The following is a 19,845-nucleotide window of genomic DNA, read 5'->3' as shown; positions in this document are numbered from 1 at the left end:
CGAGGTAGAATATTTAATATTTGTCGAAAACAAACATCATGCAAACGTTCCGGCATTGGTCGACGAGGGGGAAGCGAACGTTTCCGGCGAAGGTGATGCGGAAATCCCAGCAAATCTTTCATTAAGTTTGCGGGGCATGGATCCGAGGCCCGGGTTCCAACATTCTTCAAGGGATCACGGCTCGTGCGTTGCGTTACCGGTTTTCGGTGGCTGTCGCTTAATTTGGTTGTGTTTTAAAGACTTTTTTGTCTCCGGTTTCGCCCTCCGCACGTGTTGACGGGGTGTGTCCTGGTTGCTGTTCGGTCTATTTTTATTTCTTTTCCTGGCCGATTTTTCCGTCCGGAACCGATTCACAAAGCCCCTGGACCGATTAACTTTCATCGTGCGTTTGGGATGTAACGGACAGACGAGCAGTTCCTTTTCCGTTCGGTTGGAAAGGTGGATGACATGATTACGACTTCATTAGATACGCTGGAAGAACTGAACGGTTTGGGTCGGATTAAAAGAAAAAAGGACAACCAAACAAGGAAAACAATTTCACACTTGCCGATTGGGTGGAGAGAATGTGTTGGCAGTATACCTTTAGCTAGCATGTCCAACCGTTGCAACAAACCTAACACAAACTTCCTACAAATAGGTGAAGCTCGGTTATGTTGGCGTTGCCGCTTTGCTTCATCTTGACCTTTTTTTTCTTGCTGACCCCCAGAGAGTACTCCCGAGATCCATCGGTAGCTAAACAAACCTGAAAGAAAAGCCTACATTTTCTTACCCGTAAGTGAGGTAGAACACACGAATCAAGCTCAGTTTTCGTTGTCCAAGCCACAGTGCAACCTTTTTGGTTGGCAATTTCTATTTAATTTTACCTTTCTTTTGACCTTTTGCCTTCGGCGTAAGGCCATCTTCCCTTTTTCGATGTACAAGACGGTCACTAGGAACGAAGTGACACAAAGCAGAGCTTATCATGGTTTCATGGTTCCATGATGGTATTTAATGAAATAGCTGCAAGAAGATGGAAAATGTCAGTTATTTGCGGACGGACATCATCAGCTGGATGGACAGGGGGTGTAATCTGCACTGCTTGGGCAGTACATTTGCGCTGTGGGACTGGGTCATGGACATACGGTTTGGATGCTGGCTGTAGGGAAAAATATTAACCATTGCCGGGGTCCACGATCCACTCTTACGCTGACGAGAAGATTTGCAGAAGGATAATATTTAAGTTCCATTAACATTCGTTTTCAAACGAGGAAATAGGTGAGACAAAGGTTCGCTGTTATTTGAGCGGTACGATTCAATCAAGTACTCAGATCTAGTGTGTTGCTATGTCAATTATTGAATGACAGCCTACTAATACCGTTCAGTGGTGGGAGTTACTTTTAGGTTATTCATTGTGGGCCACTAGAAGAGAAACAATAACTCTCAACGAATGGTCACACAAGGCAACAACTGTAAAGGCCAAGGTTAAGTGAAGCCAACGGACCCGAAATCAGAACAGTGAACAAACAATGAACTCAAGGCCCTGATCGATACCAAACCGAAGAAAATAGTATTCCCTCTTGTTTTCGATTTGCCAATTTCTTGATTGAAATTGGCGGGTTTTGTCTGAAACCTTAATAACAGTCTGCTCGTATAAATCTCACCAGGCTGTACAACTTAACCGATCTGCCAGGTCCCCCCCCTGGGGGAACCAAACCATCACATTATCCGAGGGCGAGGCTTTCTTCTTTGGCTCGTTGCTGAAAAAAATAAAATATAATTCAAAATGGACATCAGTGGGAACCGGACCGGGAACGACAGCTCAAATTAAGCCGTTATCGATTGAACCGATACTCCTCGAGGGAGTTTGATTTCTTTCTTCGGCTCCTTGGCTCCTTGTACGATGCTAGTGCCAATCTGCAACGTCCAGCTTTTAACTCACTTATTGTGACACTGTCGGCCCTTTGTGAATCCTCGTAAAGGAGTGAAATTTTGATGCCATTTAAAATTTGAGGGAGTGAAGTTTAAGGGAAAACGGGCGGCAAACTGTGGTTCGTTAAGATAAACATTTGTTAACTGTGAATGTGTATGGATTGTAGCATAAGATACAAAATGTTTTGAAGAAGTGGATTAAATCATCGCAATTTTAAGAATCGTTATGTATTTATTTATTTATTTATTATAATTACAACAGCTCATAGCCGTATTATCAGTCCTACAATGACTCCAAAGAGTACAAATGCCTCAAGGCATTTCCGCCTTGTCTATTGCCATGTACTTTAATATATTTAGCAGTTTTCTATTAAAATATTTCAAAGGCGATATTGTTAAAAAGTTTAACTAAACCAACTTCTGGTTAGGAATTTTTCTGACCTTGGAGAGAGCTAGAAAGGCCAGCACAAAGTTACAGTACTAAATAAAAATTAATCATAAAATCCCCTCTTATGAAGGTGTGAGGTGCTAAACGCTTGTTCGATACTACGCGGACGCTGTACAATGCCGTAAAAATGACATAAAGTTTCCATTTGATATAACCGTGCACTTCAGCTTCCATAAAGCAAAATAACACTTTCAATCTACTCGAGACCATTAGTTGCCGCTTCCGGTAGTAGTTTCCACACGAGCTGAACCATTCGGCTACGTGGAACGGACTGAACAACAGCAATCAATAGATGTTTTATCCTTCATTCGAGCGGTCGTTTTCGTGCACCGGATGGTCGTTGCACATCGGTTCGCTTCAACATGCATTAGGAGCTGGTCTGTCCGGCACGCTGCGGTGACATTGAACGGCATACGAATGGTAGTTTTTTATTTGCGTGGGCACATGCACGGGATGTTATGTCGATTGCCATCATATAGATGTACACTTGAATTCAAAGGGTTGAATGTAAAAATATTATTCAACAAGAGCAATAACATTATTCGTGTGTTATACAGTGGTTTTCAGATTGTGGGTTAGGAATGACAATCCACGAACAAAGGACACACATTTGAATAATTCAGCTTCTGTTTCAGAGACTCATGCATCATGGAAACATTCAGTGTGTATTAAACTGGAAGCAGCTATAAGTTGCTTTAAGGAACAGAAACTGAACGATCTCAAACACAAATTTAATTAAAAATCCTCTTGTATGAATGTCATAGCATTTCCTGTGCCGTATGCAACAAAAATAGAAAAGAAGAGAGTGCTTCGTACAATTGTGATTATCTTTGGCCTCTTCGTTTGGAAATTGCTGCTTTTGAGATGATACCCGACCCATTACAGACATCGGATCACGGTGGATATCAAAACCACCATGCCACGGTTAAACGGTCTGTGACGTTGAAGCAATCAAACATATCGGTCCGAACGCATCATCCATCTTGGACTGCGGTGTCACAGCGTGTCATCAGACACCCAACAACTCGATTTGATGTCGGACACGATTGGTATGGGCAAGCGTTCGGATGCGCTAGACGGCCTTAAGGTGTCGAAGAAGAGATTGAAATTCAAATCACTCTTTCCTCAGCGTACATCCAATACCGGGAACGCAACGTGACCAAATACGAAGATGAACCACATGAGTAACGACACTCGCAGACACGCACGTTTCCCGTTGCCGCAAGTGTTTGGCCGCTGGGTGGATCATGATTTACAGTTGATTGGAATGTGACGTTGGTGTGTTGGGTGACATTCTCTACCGGATTGAAAGCATACATCATACCGAAGCATTCAACCCGATCCGTTCGAATACTAGGTTCGAAGTTTTTCTTACGACCCTTTCCAATGAAGGTTCAGAGGTGACGAGAACCAATGAAAGTTCATGAGACTATAGTCAGTTTTTGTGGCCGTCCAATAGAGGATGCTTTTTATGAACTTTGGGTTACAAAAAAGTTGGTGCAAACTGTTCCGAACGAGTCGAGAATAAGCAATTGTTACAATTCTCGACACAATATGCGTCATGTTGTGGTTGCACTGCGTTTGCAATGGATTGACGACGTTATATTGATTAGTATAAAGTTGTTGGTCATATAAGTGATGTCTACTTGGAGAAATAATACTTCTGGGATATAAAATGTGCAACAAAACCCGTATGACGAGATCAGCCAAGTACGATCCGACCAGTATAAACGGGCTCTGACAAAGATTTTGACAACCAACCGATGTTTGTTTTGACCTGAAGATATATTTACTGCATTTCTTGAAATAAATATGCTTGAATAATATAAATATTTCATGAAAAATACAGTAAATGCAAATCACCAATCATCGTGATTGCTGTGAAAATCCATCCTAGAACACATTTATACACCTCGGATCGTACTTCAGTTCTACCGTTGTATTGGTGCTGTGTTAAGCTGAAAAACCCTGTGGTAAGATGAAAACCCCTGTACTGTTGTGAATTCTACTGGTTCAAAGGTGAAAGAGTTAGTGCCATGACATGAAAAAAGTTAGTTAAGAAGATACTCCAATACGTGGAACAAAAGGCAATAGCGTGATATGGTCCAATGGGCCTGTACAGACCAATTCGACTTCTGGGAATCACGTCCATTTTTTTGGTCTAACGTTTGCTATTTTGCTACAGAGTGTGTTGTGGGCGTTGCATCGTAACTGAAACGCGAATAAAAAAGGGGTTTTAACAGTGCCAACACTCGCCTACATGGCGTTGACACCTACCATTATATCTGGAGATAGATTTACTCTTGGCATTTTGGGACTCTTTAAAAAACTATTCCGAAATACATTTAAATACCATTACCAGCGCGTCACATTTCTCCCCGGCACGATCTTGTTTACGGCCCTTTTTTCCGGCTGGCTGAACCCTTTTCGGATGGCACCATGTTTTGGGGATTATGCCAGTTGATTAAACTATGCAAATTACCACACTCCGCCCGGGTTTCCCAGTGTTTCTGCATTTGATTTGAAATTTCAACCCCTATATTATTGGCTGCCTTGTCATCTGGCTTCGGATGGAGACGCCCAGTAGCCCGTGACCAGCATTGACCATTTTCCGGCATTGTGTATTTGTGTTTCGCGTCCTTTTCTGAGCGAAGATTTATCTCACTGCTGAGACGGCATATTAGTCATCGTTCATTGAAAATCGGAACCAAAAACAGGATATTGAGCGGGACAATGTGTGTGTGTGTGTGTCTAGTTTTACCTTTCCAACATCCGAGCTCGCACCCAAAAACGGTAGTAAACATTTGAAATTTGAAATTTTTGGCTGATAAAGGAGCGAGGAATAATTTATCATAGGCCGACAAGCTTTTGCACACACGCAAATCACAGATGGAAAACGCGTGGGAAAATTGTATTTGCCTCAAAAAATCCACTAAGACAGTTGGGATATATGTGATGAAGGTCATGCTAAACGATTAGAATCAACGGCCAAATAAACAAACAATATCATTAGGCCGAATTTTGACATCGAATAGTCTCTTAGCGTAGGAGTATTTAGTTCACTGGCAAATCTAAATACGGATGGACATCTGCAGGACAAGTTCAATCATCCGCTGCCATACTTACACAAGACAACTTTTAGTCTGTGTATCAAACAGACGGAACTTTCCCACCCTCAAGTTAGGGGCGGCCTATTGCACCCGTTCTGTAATGTATTCGTGCATTAAATAGATTCGCCTTTTCGCACGTATGATTGGTATAATTTCGGAACGCAACGGGCAACGGTGGCCTGGAGGCAATGTTTGCGCTCGCAAAACTGATTTATAACCCCAGCGGGAGGCGCATGCACGTGCGTGCAGATATTTACACGCGAAACAAGGTGTCCCGGGCATCGGCTTGCTTTGATCGTTGGACTGAAAAGCGGGAAAGTTAAAGAAACCAGCCGCAGCGAGTCATCAAGCAATGGCACACAAATTGCTGTTACTTTACGACACATCCGGGACAAGAAATTATTACAATTTATTTTCTTGCCATCAGGTTCCTGCTGGCAAATGGAGGAGAACGGACGGTCGGGGGTGGCCAGCCGGTGGAAGGTATTAATAAAGCTTAACCAGCGGCATGTTTATTGCGTATTTTTATGTGTGTGTTGGTACTGTTATCTGTGCCAAGCTTAAACGAAAGATATTAACGTTCTTTGCCAGCTAAGGCAACGTGAGCGTTTTTTCGACTCGAATGTTACAAAATGTCTTTGAACTGTCGTCAAGGTATTAACATAAATATGTCCGAATGAACTACTGGTTTATTTATTGAAGGATCTGAGAAAATAAAATAATTCATTGTTTATTTCCCTGAGATATTGTCTTTGGATATTTTCCTTGGCTGTCTAGCAAGGCTATCTTTGGCGCTCTATCTGCCAAGATTTTAGGCTGGCTGAATTTATAAAAGACCTATTTTTGTTCAAGTAAGGCACCATTTCAACACATTCCGCTTTACGAACTGTATCATAAAATTTCTCTGTTTTTAGATTGCTCTCAAAGCATTCCAACGATGGGAGATGACTTGTTGATTTACGTTCCTTTTATTTGCATGCCCTTTTTAGGTTTCGCATGAATGTACGTACACTGCTTCACGTTCCATCTTTTTCGAGTCTAGCGATTATTCCACGTCGTAGTTATCATTTTTGGAAACCAATCTTAACATGACCTTTTTGCTGATGGAAGCCAAGTAACCGTATAAACAATGATTCAATACAACTTTAACAGCATTATGCTTTAAAATGAAATGCATTAAGCAAGATGGAAATTTATGCTTTTTTGTAGATCAAATGAGAGCGTTGGAAGTTGTTGAAATAGTCTCGATAGCAACGCGATAGATATTAAATTCCTTTTAGTAATTTGATGTCATTTATGCTGGTTTTATCAATACCTTTTTGTTATGCCCGATTATTACAAACGACGAAAGCTCTGCTCTAACAAATCAGCTCTGTTGAGACTTCTTTTTTACAGCATTAAATTTGAAATTTTGTCCCTCATTATTAGTTGCTACGCCAACTGTCTTCGAATGGAGACGCACGGTCGCTTATGTCAACCTGAAATCCCAAATCGCCTGAAATCCAATGTGGTTCTGTTCCATATGAGTAAAAAAAATCGCTCAAATAATATTGTACCTTGGCGAGATCTTTTATCGTCGTGACACAATTTTTTTATAGCTCTGTAAATACGTTCAGGTTTTTTATGGTCTAAACTGTGTGCGAAATTATTGTGAAACAACCGTAAATAAAGGATCTCCCGCTAGACCAAAGCAGGCAGCGGATAAAACTTCCTAAAACTAAGCGAGAGAGAAAATCGAACGTGTGTTTCCGTTCGCGTAGAAAATCTTTCACGGTTTGGGTTAAGCTTAAAATGAAGAAGCTTACATTTATGACAGACCAAATCCATTCGGACTCACGTTTTCACCCTGCAGTGGTTGCCTCGGGATAGGATTCGAGCAGCGAGATGGTGTAAACTGAAGCAACACAACACAAACATTGCAGACAAAACATGTGCAGCTGAGAAATGGTACGAGGCAGTGCATATAGCTGCACAACAGAGTAGCTTACGCGGTTCGAGCAAAGTGCATCTTGTGAGGCTAGGATTTGACGTAACGATGTTTTTCGGAATGCAAGTTTCAAGCTGTGGCTTACTGCAGGTTTGCCAACTTAAGATGGGGAAATAGTATGTGCTGCGAATGTTTTGCTAAAATCTATCTTAATACGCCAACATACCAGCATAATCCTTTGATAAGAATCGTACGTTTCGTATTCATCTAGTCGTTGCAACTAGATATGCATATATCAACGGCAAGTTATATTAGTTATAAATGAAATACGTTTTTTGCGAGTTGATTATCAATATTTAAATGAAATTATAAATTTTACTTTCAAACGATGATAAGATATTTTGAAAGTATTGCATAATAACATTAAATTCAGAAGATTTTAATCATATTTAAATAAATTGTATGTATTGTTGAATTTTATTAACAATTCTAGTGAAATATGATGTTGATAATCATAATAATTTACTAACAAATGTAACCATCAGTCGTTGAAGGATGACCCTTCCACACAAATGCTTAGGAACCAAGGGACATTGTCGTAAATATTGTAGACACTTTGTTCACTTAATACGCTCCAGTTGGTTTCGAATCATTTAATGGCCTAGCTTACGTAACAATGTACAAGTGACGGATAGTGATTGGATCGGCCGAATGAAGTGTTCCAGCAAAAAACAATTAAAATGTTGTAACCAAACCGCCGAAATCGTTCCCACTGTCAATTATCTAACTCAAACGTAAGCCTCGGATGTTTTGCATAAGTCCATTTACTGTTGGCCGCCCTGTCGTGCGTTTGGCGCAGAGCGAACCCCCGGAAACATGTTATTACGTTGTACAAGTTTTACAAACTTTACAAATCAAATACCATTCGCTTCTGGTTCGCTTTTTGCCTTGGACCTGGAATGAAAGTTTTCCGCAACAGTGGCAGTACACGGTGGGTCCAATGAAAGGCAAATTATCATATAAATAACCAACGCACGCTGAAAGGGATCTGCATCGAACCGAAAGCTCACCGAATAAGTTCCGAACGCTAACAGAACAAGCGCGGGCACGTGTTTGGAAATTCGATTCCACAGCGGTAGCGTTTTTCACTTGCAGGTCAAACGAATGCGAATTTATTTTTTTCATTCAGCTGTGAGGGAAATGGGTAAACTTGCCCATAAAAGTGGCGTTGCTGAATGTTGCACTGAGTCCACCAGATTTGCGTGCCGGCGCAATTCAACGACGTGTACGATATGTTGTTTTCCATCGAATAAAGTTGCATTTGAATTGACATTGCTGTTGGCGATGAGGAGGAATCGTATTTTAGATGAACATTTTACAACTTCTTTTTTTGTACCGGTTTTTGTTTACACTCGACGCAAGTTTGTTCGTTACAACGCCATGTTACACGATACCTATGAACATGAAGGATGTTTTTTTCTCTGTGATTTGCTTATTTTGCGCACTGCCCCATTTGATGCAATAAATTTATTCGTTCCAGCGTGACAACTAGCTCGAGTGACATTCCTTTCTTTACATTACTTTCAGCAACCGTAGCTACATTCGCGTAGAATCGGAATCTCCACACTGGGTACGCACCATTGCAGAATGTCCGCCATGCGATACTATCGGCATCTAAACGAAAGCTTTACGATGGAGGAACCGACACTGCTCGACGGGATGGATGGTGTGAATCGGATACAGAAGTCAATTCGACTGCTTTCGGGTGATGCGATTGCGGAAAGCTCACCATGGACCAGTCCCGCCCCGGCCGATACGCCCCATTTGAAAGAGATAGATCACAACGACGTTGACGATTACGTGCCGTATGAGCAGCGGCCGGAAACGTACATTGTGCCGGTAGTGTTTGCGCTCATCTTTATCGTTGGCATCGTGGGCAACGGGACGCTGGTGGTTATATTCTTGCGACACAGGGCGATGCGTAACATTCCCAACACGTAAGTGAAATGTTATATGTCGATTGTTTGTTTATAAAATTGCATCTTTAGCGTACCTTGTATAATAGACCGGTGTACTTTCTGTATTACACGCTAGATGGCGCTAACGGAGAATGAAGTAATATAAAACTTTACTTTACAGTGATTGATTTTTTTATTAAAACAAGACAATCCCGTTTATTTATTACATTCTTATCCATCCGTCTAATCTTATTTAGATTATTAAATTAAATATTTTTCTGTAATAATTTGACATAGAAAATGTATTTCAGACAGTCACGAATAGATTGGATCATTTGCACTAAATCATAATAAATCATCTTAAAGAATGGTGGATGCTTTCTTATGTCCAGAGTTTCTTATGTGTGAAGAGAAACCACCCGTCACCACACAATAGATGGCCGTAACATAGAAGTCTTTTGTACCTTTTTCCACGCTTTGACACCTAATACAAAGCGAAGAATGTAATTTAATCAGACAGACATTCGTATCGATCAATTTTGCCTTTTGATGTAGTAGAACATCTCATCGGGACAGCGGAACGGAGTGGAGTTTGTTCTGTAAAATTTGTGTTATATTCGTATCAATAGTTAGTCAATGTCATGGTTGGATTGGTTGAAAATGGACGAGTACCCTTAGCACAAGATAAAAACGATACGATTGATCATTGATGAAATTTGTGATTCTTGTTTCCTTTATAGTTTTCATTTGGATGACTAGAAATTAAATATACTTATCGTAATATGATCGTCCGAAAAAAGGAAAATACATTCGATATAACATCAGAGCACCGTCCTTCGAATCCGGTCCACGAAATCCGGACGATTGGTACAAAATTCATGCTTTACATTCCAATACTGATTTTGCCTCCCATCTACAGTCGACTCTCATTGGTTGGGTTTCTCGATAATTGGCACCTCAATAGATGGGTTGCACTCCCAACCATCGAGGTCGCCATTTTCAACGAATAAGGCCTACTAAGCATGATATTTGTTCTCCGTAAATACTTCGTGTGCTTAATTAATTTTTCGATTTTGACGTATGTCAAACAACCCAACCATCGAGTGCGATCTCCCTAGTTGGTATATCAAATTTCAACAACACACCCACTGGTTAAATAATTTAAACAAAACCAACTCTGTTTGTATAAACTGCAACAATTTATATGTTTATGAACAATACAAAAGTGATATAGTGAGCATTGTTTCGTTCACGATTATGCAAAATTCCGCATGCTAACAGCTTCCTCAACCTTTATGCAATGGCCGGAATGTGGGATGGAGCGGCTAATCTACAGTTAACAGTCTGTTACGTAAAATAATCTAACTTCTTTTTAGTGCTTCAACCCTTTTTTTTCTCAATCGGTACCAATGCCTATGCCAATTTGTGCAAATGATTTTCACGTTCCTTTATTTCCCAGCTTGACCTCCCAGCTGGCGTTCGCTTTTGTGTGCGAATGAACCGCCCATGTACCGAAAGCTTGTACTCTAAACCATTGTGAGTAGCTTTGTTGCATCATTGCCTTACAAACACCGACACCACGCGTCGGTTACCGCAGGTACCTTCTTCTACCGAGAACTTTCCTATCCGGCTTCTACACCGTGAATGGAGCAAGCAAAAAAGTGAAAACCGCAAATAGTCCATCATTGCCATTCTGCATTCCGGTTTCCTCGCTTGTTTGTTTGGCTTTTCCTTTCTACGAACAGTGGAAGCAAAAAGCAACTTGCATGGTTTCAGGGTTGGCTCTCTTGAGTCTGGTATTGCGGTACCCAACCCTACACAATTGTCTCCCCCGGAGTCTGGGCGTCTGTCACGTCCAATAGCGTTCGCACATTTGTTTTTTTTTTTTTTTTGGGTGCCATTATTCGAACCGCCTTAAGCACGTCGATTTGCACGGGTGGAAAAACCCCCGTTTCTTTGCGAAATGCGAGTGAGTGATTGATTGCTGAGATGAGAATGCGTTCGCTGGAGGTCACAACATGCGAGACACATTCCACGAACCACCTTTCGCTCATTATCATCAACATTCGCAGTGTGTTGGTACTGTTCTATTTGCTGTGTGGGTTCAGTTATTCTGAGCGACTGAAGCAAATACTTACAACCTAACCCCACATACTCGCACAACACTGAAGAAGCTTGCTCGAAGGTGCTCGGGTGAAAGAGTTGCCCCCATCGGGAAGATGTGTTAGTGGAAGTTTTCGAACATTACGGACGTGAGATTCATCGTCTTGCTGGATGTTGTTACAGCGCAAGCAATTGATCGCGTGAACGTGACGAAACCACTCAGAAGGACTCCACGCACGTGTGAGTGTATGTGGGGAGGGGTGTTTTTTTTTTTTTGGACATACTCATTCTCATTGTGAGCTCGTTGTGTGCAGATACGAAACTTAATCTTCCTCGCCGTGCAAAGGTCAACTGCTTTCACTCACATTCGTTGCCTGAACCGCTCGACGGTAAGAACAAAACCTTCTCGGTGCGAACCCATCCGCAGTAATTCCCGTGTACGCCGCACCGTGTAAACAAAATAAAGTGCCCTTAAGCACTCGTCGTACGATTCGCCATACCGCGTGCTTTTTACGCAATCGAGCGTATAATTTTGCTGCTCGTTGAGATGGGACGCTGCGGGCACTGACAGCTGTGCGCACATGGAATGGAAAACACCAATAGAGAGTAAACTTAATCGAGGAAATTCAGTTCCGAACCGTACGCGTGCTTTATGTGAGCGAGCGCATGCACGTGAATGTTTTCGGGAAAACTAATTATCCCGATGAGTTTAACGTTTCCGAAGTAAGCATAGTAATTACAGATGGTAAATAGAATGTCACATCGAATGAGAAGTATTTTAATCTTGAAGTGGTTTCATAATCTAGCGGGTGCACTGTGGGAAATTTGAAATTTTACCCAGTCATTTTCAATTACTACATTTTGTAACTGGAATTTTCCCCCGCAGCACAAACTACTTTGCTTTGGTACAAGTACCAAAGGATGACATTTCAAATACAAGCTGATTCCAGGACGATTTACTCTATCATAAACTTGATCTACCTCGGTTGGAACACGAATAACCCCCAATGCAAATTATTGCATACTTTTAGGCTCTCATTACCTACGCAAAAATGGATAAGTGTGGGTTTTTTTTATATCAGCAAAACATGAATTCTAATTGAATAGAATAATTGCTAAATATATTTACTTGTCTAACAAACATGATTAAGGGATTGTTGGATTATTAATCGAATTTGTGTATCAACAAAACTTATATCAGCCAAGGTCAATTCAACCTTCAGCCTTCACAGTAATCTTCAGTATTTTAAAATTAATGCACAAACATCCAAACTTTCCAATTTTTTTCTGTAGATTTTGGTTAGTTTATGAAATGAATAATATTTCTCCGTCCCTTTTTGCTCCTCTTTTCAGCTACATATTCTCCTTGGCTTTGGCCGATCTGTTGGTGATACTGATCTGTGTCCCGCTCGCTTCCATGATCTACACGCTCGAGTCTTGGCCGTGGGGTAGCGCCCTGTGCCGGGTGTCCGAGTTTGCGGAGGAAATCTCCATCGGTGTGTCCGTGTTCACGCTCACCGCACTGTCCGCCGATCGGTACTGTGCCATCGTGAATCCACTCCGAAAGTTGCAGGTAACGCTGCTTCTGCTACCCTTCATGCCATGAAAAAGATGAGTTTTTCCATGCTAAAAGTTTACTTACCCTCTTGCTTGCAGACGCGCCCATTGACGGTGATTGTTGCATTTCTCATCTGGGTGCTGGCCATCATCTGTGCGATACCGTCCGTGGTGATGTCGGACGTGGTGGTCGTCCACCTGGACCAGTCGAACAAAACAATCGAATACTGCTCACCATTTGGACCCAGATTGCAGGAGTTCAACTATTCCAAGTAAGTTTGCTAGACATTGTTTCGGATAGCATGCCATCCGTCACCGCTGTGGACTAATGATACCATTTGGAAGTGTCATGTTCGAGTGACACCGTCTGTGACTGGGCAGAGAGCTGACAAATTGGCCAGCATAAAATCCTTTTGCTGTGACCGCACAAAAACCACAACAAAATATTAATTCTCATCCCCCTTCTTTTGTTGCTATAATGCTAATGCGATGCCTTACTTATCCTAAACTAGGTACAAAACGGTGCTCAACTCAATCGTTTACTACTTCCTGCCGCTGTCCATCATCGGCATCCTTTACGTACTGATGGCACACCGGCTGCACACGAGCGCGCGGGAAATGCCGGGCGAGAATGCGGGACCGCAGAGCCGCTCGCAGGCCCGTGCCCGCCGCCACGTCGCCCGCATGGTCATCACCTTCGTGGTTGTCTTCATCGTGTGCTTTCTGCCGCATCACGTGGTCGAGCTGTGGTTCCATCTGAATCCGCACGCCGAAGACGATTACGATGACTTCTGGCACATTTTCCGCATCACCGGCTTCTGTCTCAGGTAAGACGTTCGGGCAAGGGCTCGGGAAACGGGAAGGGCTGGGCCTGGTAAAGGATTTTTCCGGTTTGGAGCATGGAGAGGACTTTACCGCCCGAGTTAGTATTCGTTGCGGTTTCGGCGATCGGTTGACGGGAGTAGTCCTGGGCAAGAAACTGTGACATGCCAGTCATTCATTTTTCGATGGCACTGAGAATAGCACACGTTCCTTTTAGTTGATGCTGATGATCAATTAATCTGTGAACCGCAACGGCCCCCTGACATTCCTTCGCTACTCTTGCCCATCGTGCAGCGTCATGCTACATTGACAAGGGACGTCGTCTGAATGTCGTTCAGTAGCATAGACACCGGAGTCGTTAGCGAAGAAAGAGAATTTGTAATTGAATTATGGTTGCATGAGACAGGAGCCTTGAAGAGAGTAAACATTATTTATTAATTACATTTTGTTTTTTTACAATAAATCATGTACTTTTTTCTGTTAATTATGAAATAATTATCGTTGTACTGCTATTTTTGCTTCAATTGGTCGTGAAATGTAATATTTGCTCTTGAAGCCCTGCACCTGCACCTGACATGAAAATGTAGTGGTGATTCTCATCAATTTCCAGATCAATACAACACGAGCACACTAAATTAGTCTGTTTGTACTGTTGCGTATAATTAACTTGCCATGTTTCCACCGACACATTGCACCGGTCGTCGGTGATGTTGCTTTACGAGCGGGGGTTTTGATTGAAGTTTCAATTTTGCCAAAGCCCTATCGCTGCTGAACACTATCGCAACGTCCAATATTGCAATGAATCACGCTGCTCTGGGCATTAATGAGCAAAATCAAACATGCATCAGTTATTGACCGTTACGCGGTGGGATGTGGCACGGCATATGGAATGATTTAATGTACTGCTTGGTGTGCTGCAGCTCACCAATATTAACACCAATCGGGATTGATCATTGCCCGCCATTAACGTCTTATTTATGAGATTGGCAAATTTAAGCAGATCGATCGAGGCGATGAATGCCTAAAGGGGTTTATGAACTAAAACCATTTTAAACCGTAAATATTCTTCTCTTTTGTCATTTTTAGTTAGACACAAAAAACCAGAAAATTAACAAAAATGCAATACAATTGGAGCGCAAAAATGATCTTTACAATAACACATTTCGTCACACATTTCGTTCAGTTTCGTAACAAATAGCAAACTTATTGCTAATAGCGCAATCATGAAATTAGGAGAAAATGCACCATCAAACTGTGCTGAACCGCGTAATGAGCATTCGTAAGCGGCACTTCGCATCACTGTTGACTCGGCGCAAATATTGAAAACCTTGGTTAGTCGATCGGCTGGTGGTGGTGTGATTAGGCAAAGACAATTCGTCATTCTCGTTGCGAAACACAAAGACGAGCGCAATCCACCCACACTGCCAGTGCTGGCGTTCACCAGACCGACTGTCTCGCAAATGACTTTCTGCCGGTCGGCACGGATGATTAAGAGACGCCGCAAGCACACGGTTCTTTATTTCGACTGTCGTAAAAAGCTGCCTTTACGATTCATGGTCGAACCATTGGAGGACAATATCTCAGCCCCCAGTCAGCCTTGTTTGGAGCAGATTTTGTTCCTCTATTTGTAAGGAACGGCTCAATCTTATTGGGTACTTTTGTGGCTCGTTTGTGGCGTATTAAGTGTGATATAAATCATCCACCCAATGGTATTCATTAATTTTAACACTTGAAGGTTATGGCACTGTTTGGTGGGAAAAAGTGCTAATAAAGGACAATATTTTCTTCACTAACAAACATGAAATTCACTTACAGAAGAAGAATCGGTAAAGAAAATATTTTTTTGAAGCTACTAAAACAGATTTTTAAATCGTCCCTTCATACTCGACTTGTCCCAAAAAGGAGTTTCTTCACAATAATTGACTCCGGAACCGTGGTCCATCCTGTCTTGTCGTTAATGCCGGCTGTAAGGGGCTTATTGATTTTTCCTGTCGTTCGCAGCTCCGGCAGGCATGTGCCGAACATTACACATCCGTGGGTGTTTGCATTTCGTTGGTTTTCTTTGTTTGTATCGCAAACGCAACGTTTCATTCAGCTGGTACGCTGTATAACGACTACAGCGCATCACTTCAACATTCGATAGGAAATGTACCGTGCTTGATGGTACGCTCGTTTTGGGTAGAATTTTCACAACCCTCCAACACGGAGGTTTAAAAATTGTTTGCGCTTGACGTTGATGGGGAGCGATATGTACGCTAAGGCAACTCATAAATCTCTCCGATCCGATAGCGTCATTTCGGTATGACGTGTACACGATAGCCTGAAGAGGCAGATCCATCATGAAAGTTTCCTCCCGAAAACTATGTCTACGGGTGGAGATTGTGCACCGTTTGCGGATGTTCATCAATGCTCGATAGCTATCCCAACCCGGTGCATGTTACGGTGAGGGGTAAAACTTTTCACCGCATGTCGGATAAGCTACACTCCCACCAGTGACGTTAGTGGCAGAAAGTGTGCCTTACTTTCAAATCTCTGCCAACGGCTAAAAGCTCTTGGAACTCGTTGACGTAACACCCATTTGTTCGAACCTTTTCTTGATATCCTGTTGCCCGATCTTCCTTTATAAGCTTACGCGACTCAACTTTGCCCCGAGTTGAAGGCCTTCGGATGCGGAATCGCAATAGATACTTTAATTCCACGAATCACTTAGAATAAAGTTTTCCTTTTGCCATACATACCTCCGTTCCTGCCCAGCGAACGATAGATCATAGTAAAATGTGCTGCCGACTGTTACCGAAAGCAAATCGCATCCTCGCATGGTGAGAGGGCATGGTTTAAAACATTCGCAATTGGCTCTGAAAAAGCGATAGGCAAGAGTCTAAGAATTTCATTAACGTTCCAGCAAGACTGGAACTATTTCGGTTACGTTTAATTTTTTCCTCCCCCCTTTTGCCAAATAGTTTCCCACGCCGGTGAAATACGGAGTTCTGACATCAACTCCAGCGGAAGCGGAATTGTAATTTACTTTGCCACTGCCATTCCACGGTCGGTAGCAACGATCAATGTGCGCTTAGTAAACGTTTCAACTGCTTCTCAACTCGCTTGGTGTGCGTTTTGTACGATATTTGAAGGAGAATTATTTTTCGACAATTTCAGTGGTATTTCACGTCAGGGGTTGTAAAACGAAAACTTACGCCAAAAATTGCCGAGAAAAATTTCTCGAAAATGGGAGTGGATGCTACATTCCAAAAGCATTTTGTTTCTTTCGCTAAATAGAAAAGGATTTTCGTTGCCTGGAAGGTGTGCTCCTACTTTTTTGACGTTAATTTATAGACTTTTTGTACTCTCCATTGAGTGAAATTGTTTGTAGTAACTAGGTATTATATTTTATTTCATCTCTTTTTGTATTGCCTTTTTCCCAACATGTGCAAGATTTTATTTCACATTTTTACATAATGACTCTTATGTCAAGAGTGTGCTAAAACAATCTTCCTACGCTGTACAGTGAGGTCCATAGATGCGAAAATCGGTACACCACTCTATAAGATCTTTTTCTCGTGGTTAAATGAAGAAAAACATTAGTTAATTAGCGGTTAATTAATTGACTTCAAGTTAATGAAGTTAATCAGGTAATGGACACGTTTATTCAACCATTCTACTCTATGTTATTTGATATGGCGTTAACACGTTGACGGTTGGCCGGGTTGAGTCGAACTCTGGCCTGAAAACACTACGATTGGATGCTATTTACTGGATAAGTTCAACAAAATCTTCGATCATTCACACCGTAGTGCACTGATCCGGTTCGTTATTAAGCGACATTTTGCTCGTCCCCTGGACTTTGAATTTAAGTCCTTTTCGACCAATCGCTTCATTCAAGTTTTGGAGATATTGGCGTCTTTCGTCAATACTCGGAAGGATCGTACTGAATATTGTTTAGGTTTTCGTTCAGGGATTTAGCTTCTCTTGAAGCTTGTTCTCTAAGATATTGATCATCACGATGGATACTTTTAGCCAGATGGCACCCCACAGCCTCCGCAACGGACATCGCACACAACTCCATTTCCAAATATCACTTTTTTATTTAATATCTCATGACAGTTTGAATTCTAGGGGTCACATACCTATCTGATATGAGGAAAAATATCGCACTCTTACAGCAACACTTTTTCTGGAGAGAATTTTACTGAAGTACTACTGTCCCTTATCCAGAGCATGAAAGGAGTTGTAAGCCCAGAGAGATTGTATTTTTTCGTGAGAAGCGTTAAATGTCTCATATGTCTCACAAAGTAAGGCTTGGTGCTCCTGGACGATCGAACCTTTATCAAATGCGAAACATACTTCAACCGTTCACTCCAGCTTTTTCTCTACCCATACAGTTTCCTCAACTCCTGCATCAATCCGGTCGCACTGTACTGCGTGTCGGGCGTCTTCCGGCAACACTTCCACCGGTACCTGTGCTGCCGCCCGATGACGGTGCAGCGCCGAATCGGTCTCTCGTCGGCCGGAAATGCCTGCGAGACGAGTTTCGTGTCAACGATCCGGCGCTCGCAGCACCACAGCATCCGGAAGTCACTGTCGGTGCAGAGCGTCCACGGGAAGAGGTGAAAGTTTGTGCGTCTGGTCGTGACTGGACGCGATCGTACGGATATCAAGAATCAACAGTTTGATCAACTGCCCGAGGAGCCCCAGAAGCGGAATGGGCAGAAGCATCCGGAGGGGTTGGCTATGTAAAGGATGGCCCGAACCACAAACCAACGCGGATTGTCATGGACAACGATGAAAAAGGATGCGATGCAATGTTCGCTAAAAAACATGTGAGTTTTAAGCATTTCAGTTCCAGGCTCTCGATTTTATGCTGCAGCACCGATGATGCTGGCTTACGTTGATCGTTTTCTTAGGAATTACAAATGGATGTTAATGTAAAGTTGGTGAAACAAGTTGCTACACATCGCAAAACTTTCCACTAGGTTACCCTAGAACCAGCACCAAGCCATAACGAAAGCCATTCCTTCAACTTTCGCTTCACATTCTTGAACAAAGGTTGCAAAAGATCGAAATGAGACTTCATGGAAGCTGCTTTCCGACAACTAGTCACAAAAAAACCTGTCGAAGGTAAGCAGCAGTTTAAAAATTCATCTATGTTTACTACTAACACATCACGAAACTTGATGGAAGTAACAGAGGCACACCAGTGAAAGTTTACCAATCTTGTCTTGAACCGCTTTTCTGCACCGTCTACTTTTGTGCCGATGACAGAAGGATGAACTTTTTCCCACTACCAACGTTTACCAGGAAGAGAACACTCTTGCCGGGCCGTTGTTTCAAGCCGTTGCACGTGCGCTACTGGCAAACGGGCGGCAGGGCAAGCCCTTGAGCGTGTGTATTTATCGGAAAACTTGAATCGCGATCAGCAAGGTGATAATCAGAAAAGACACGTCAACTGGGGGGTTACAGGGGTTGAGAGAAACAAAAAAGCGCATGGACGGCCATCAGCAACACAGCGGTTATACAGGGGTGTAAAACTGAGAGAAATGAGAGTAATGCAACATGCTATTTGCAACAATGTTTCTGGAATTTATATTTCAATTTCTCCCTTTAAGGCAAAGACCAGAACAGAAGAGGAGCACAGCATGGAAAGAACATTAGCGGATGCATAGGCACAATTTCCTAGAACATTCCATTACTTGGCAGACAAAGTATTAAAGAACGAAAAGAAGCTGAACTTTCATGTTTAAGGATGCTAGCGACTTACAGAGGTTGTGTATGTCTGTTGGGTAGGCGAACAAAAAGGAAGATAAGTTACAGAACAACGCAAGCGCCTATCACCACAATCGCAGCACATGACATTTCAAGGGCCTCGCTAGACACCACAATCGCAGCGGGCATACTTCTATGCAAGCACATGATATCACAATGGCACCGCAGTTTACCACAAAACTCATACGACGATATTAGCCAAGTACGATCCGACAAGTATAAACGCACTCTGGGAAGGATTTTGACAGCCAA

The 19,845-nt window shown here is 42.3% G+C and overlaps 1 protein-coding gene across 1 annotated transcript; it reads left to right on the top strand.

Moving 5' to 3' along the window:
• The first annotated feature begins 9,040 nt into the window (after nt 1-9,040).
• Nucleotides 9,041-18,441, top strand: LOC128709681 (neuropeptide CCHamide-2 receptor-like). Its single transcript, XM_053804691.1, has 5 exons — nt 9,041-9,390; nt 12,808-13,027; nt 13,111-13,283; nt 13,524-13,838; nt 18,213-18,441. Exons 1-5 carry the CDS (start codon nt 9,041-9,043, stop codon nt 18,439-18,441), a joined length of 1,287 nt encoding a protein of 428 aa, XP_053660666.1.
• The last annotated feature ends 1,404 nt before the right edge of the window (nt 18,442-19,845 follow it).

This window comes from Anopheles marshallii, chromosome 2 (genome assembly GCF_943734725.1).
Source record: "Anopheles marshallii chromosome 2, idAnoMarsDA_429_01, whole genome shotgun sequence".
Classification (NCBI taxonomy): Eukaryota; Metazoa; Arthropoda; class Insecta; order Diptera; family Culicidae; genus Anopheles; species Anopheles marshallii.
Note: the sequence above shows the minus strand (reverse complement) of the source record. Positions and strands in the feature narration are given on the sequence as shown.

Coding starts and splice junctions, on each gene's coding strand:
- LOC128709681 (XM_053804691.1), top strand. CDS start 9,041: ATGTCCGCCATGCGATACTATCGGCATCTAAACGAAAGCTTTACGATG. Junction 9,391..12,807: donor ATGCGTAACATTCCCAACAC/GTAAGTGAAATG, acceptor TCCTCTTTTCAG/CTACATATTCTCCTTGGCTT. Junction 13,839..18,212: donor ATCACCGGCTTCTGTCTCAG/GTAAGACGTTCG, acceptor CTACCCATACAG/TTTCCTCAACTCCTGCATCA.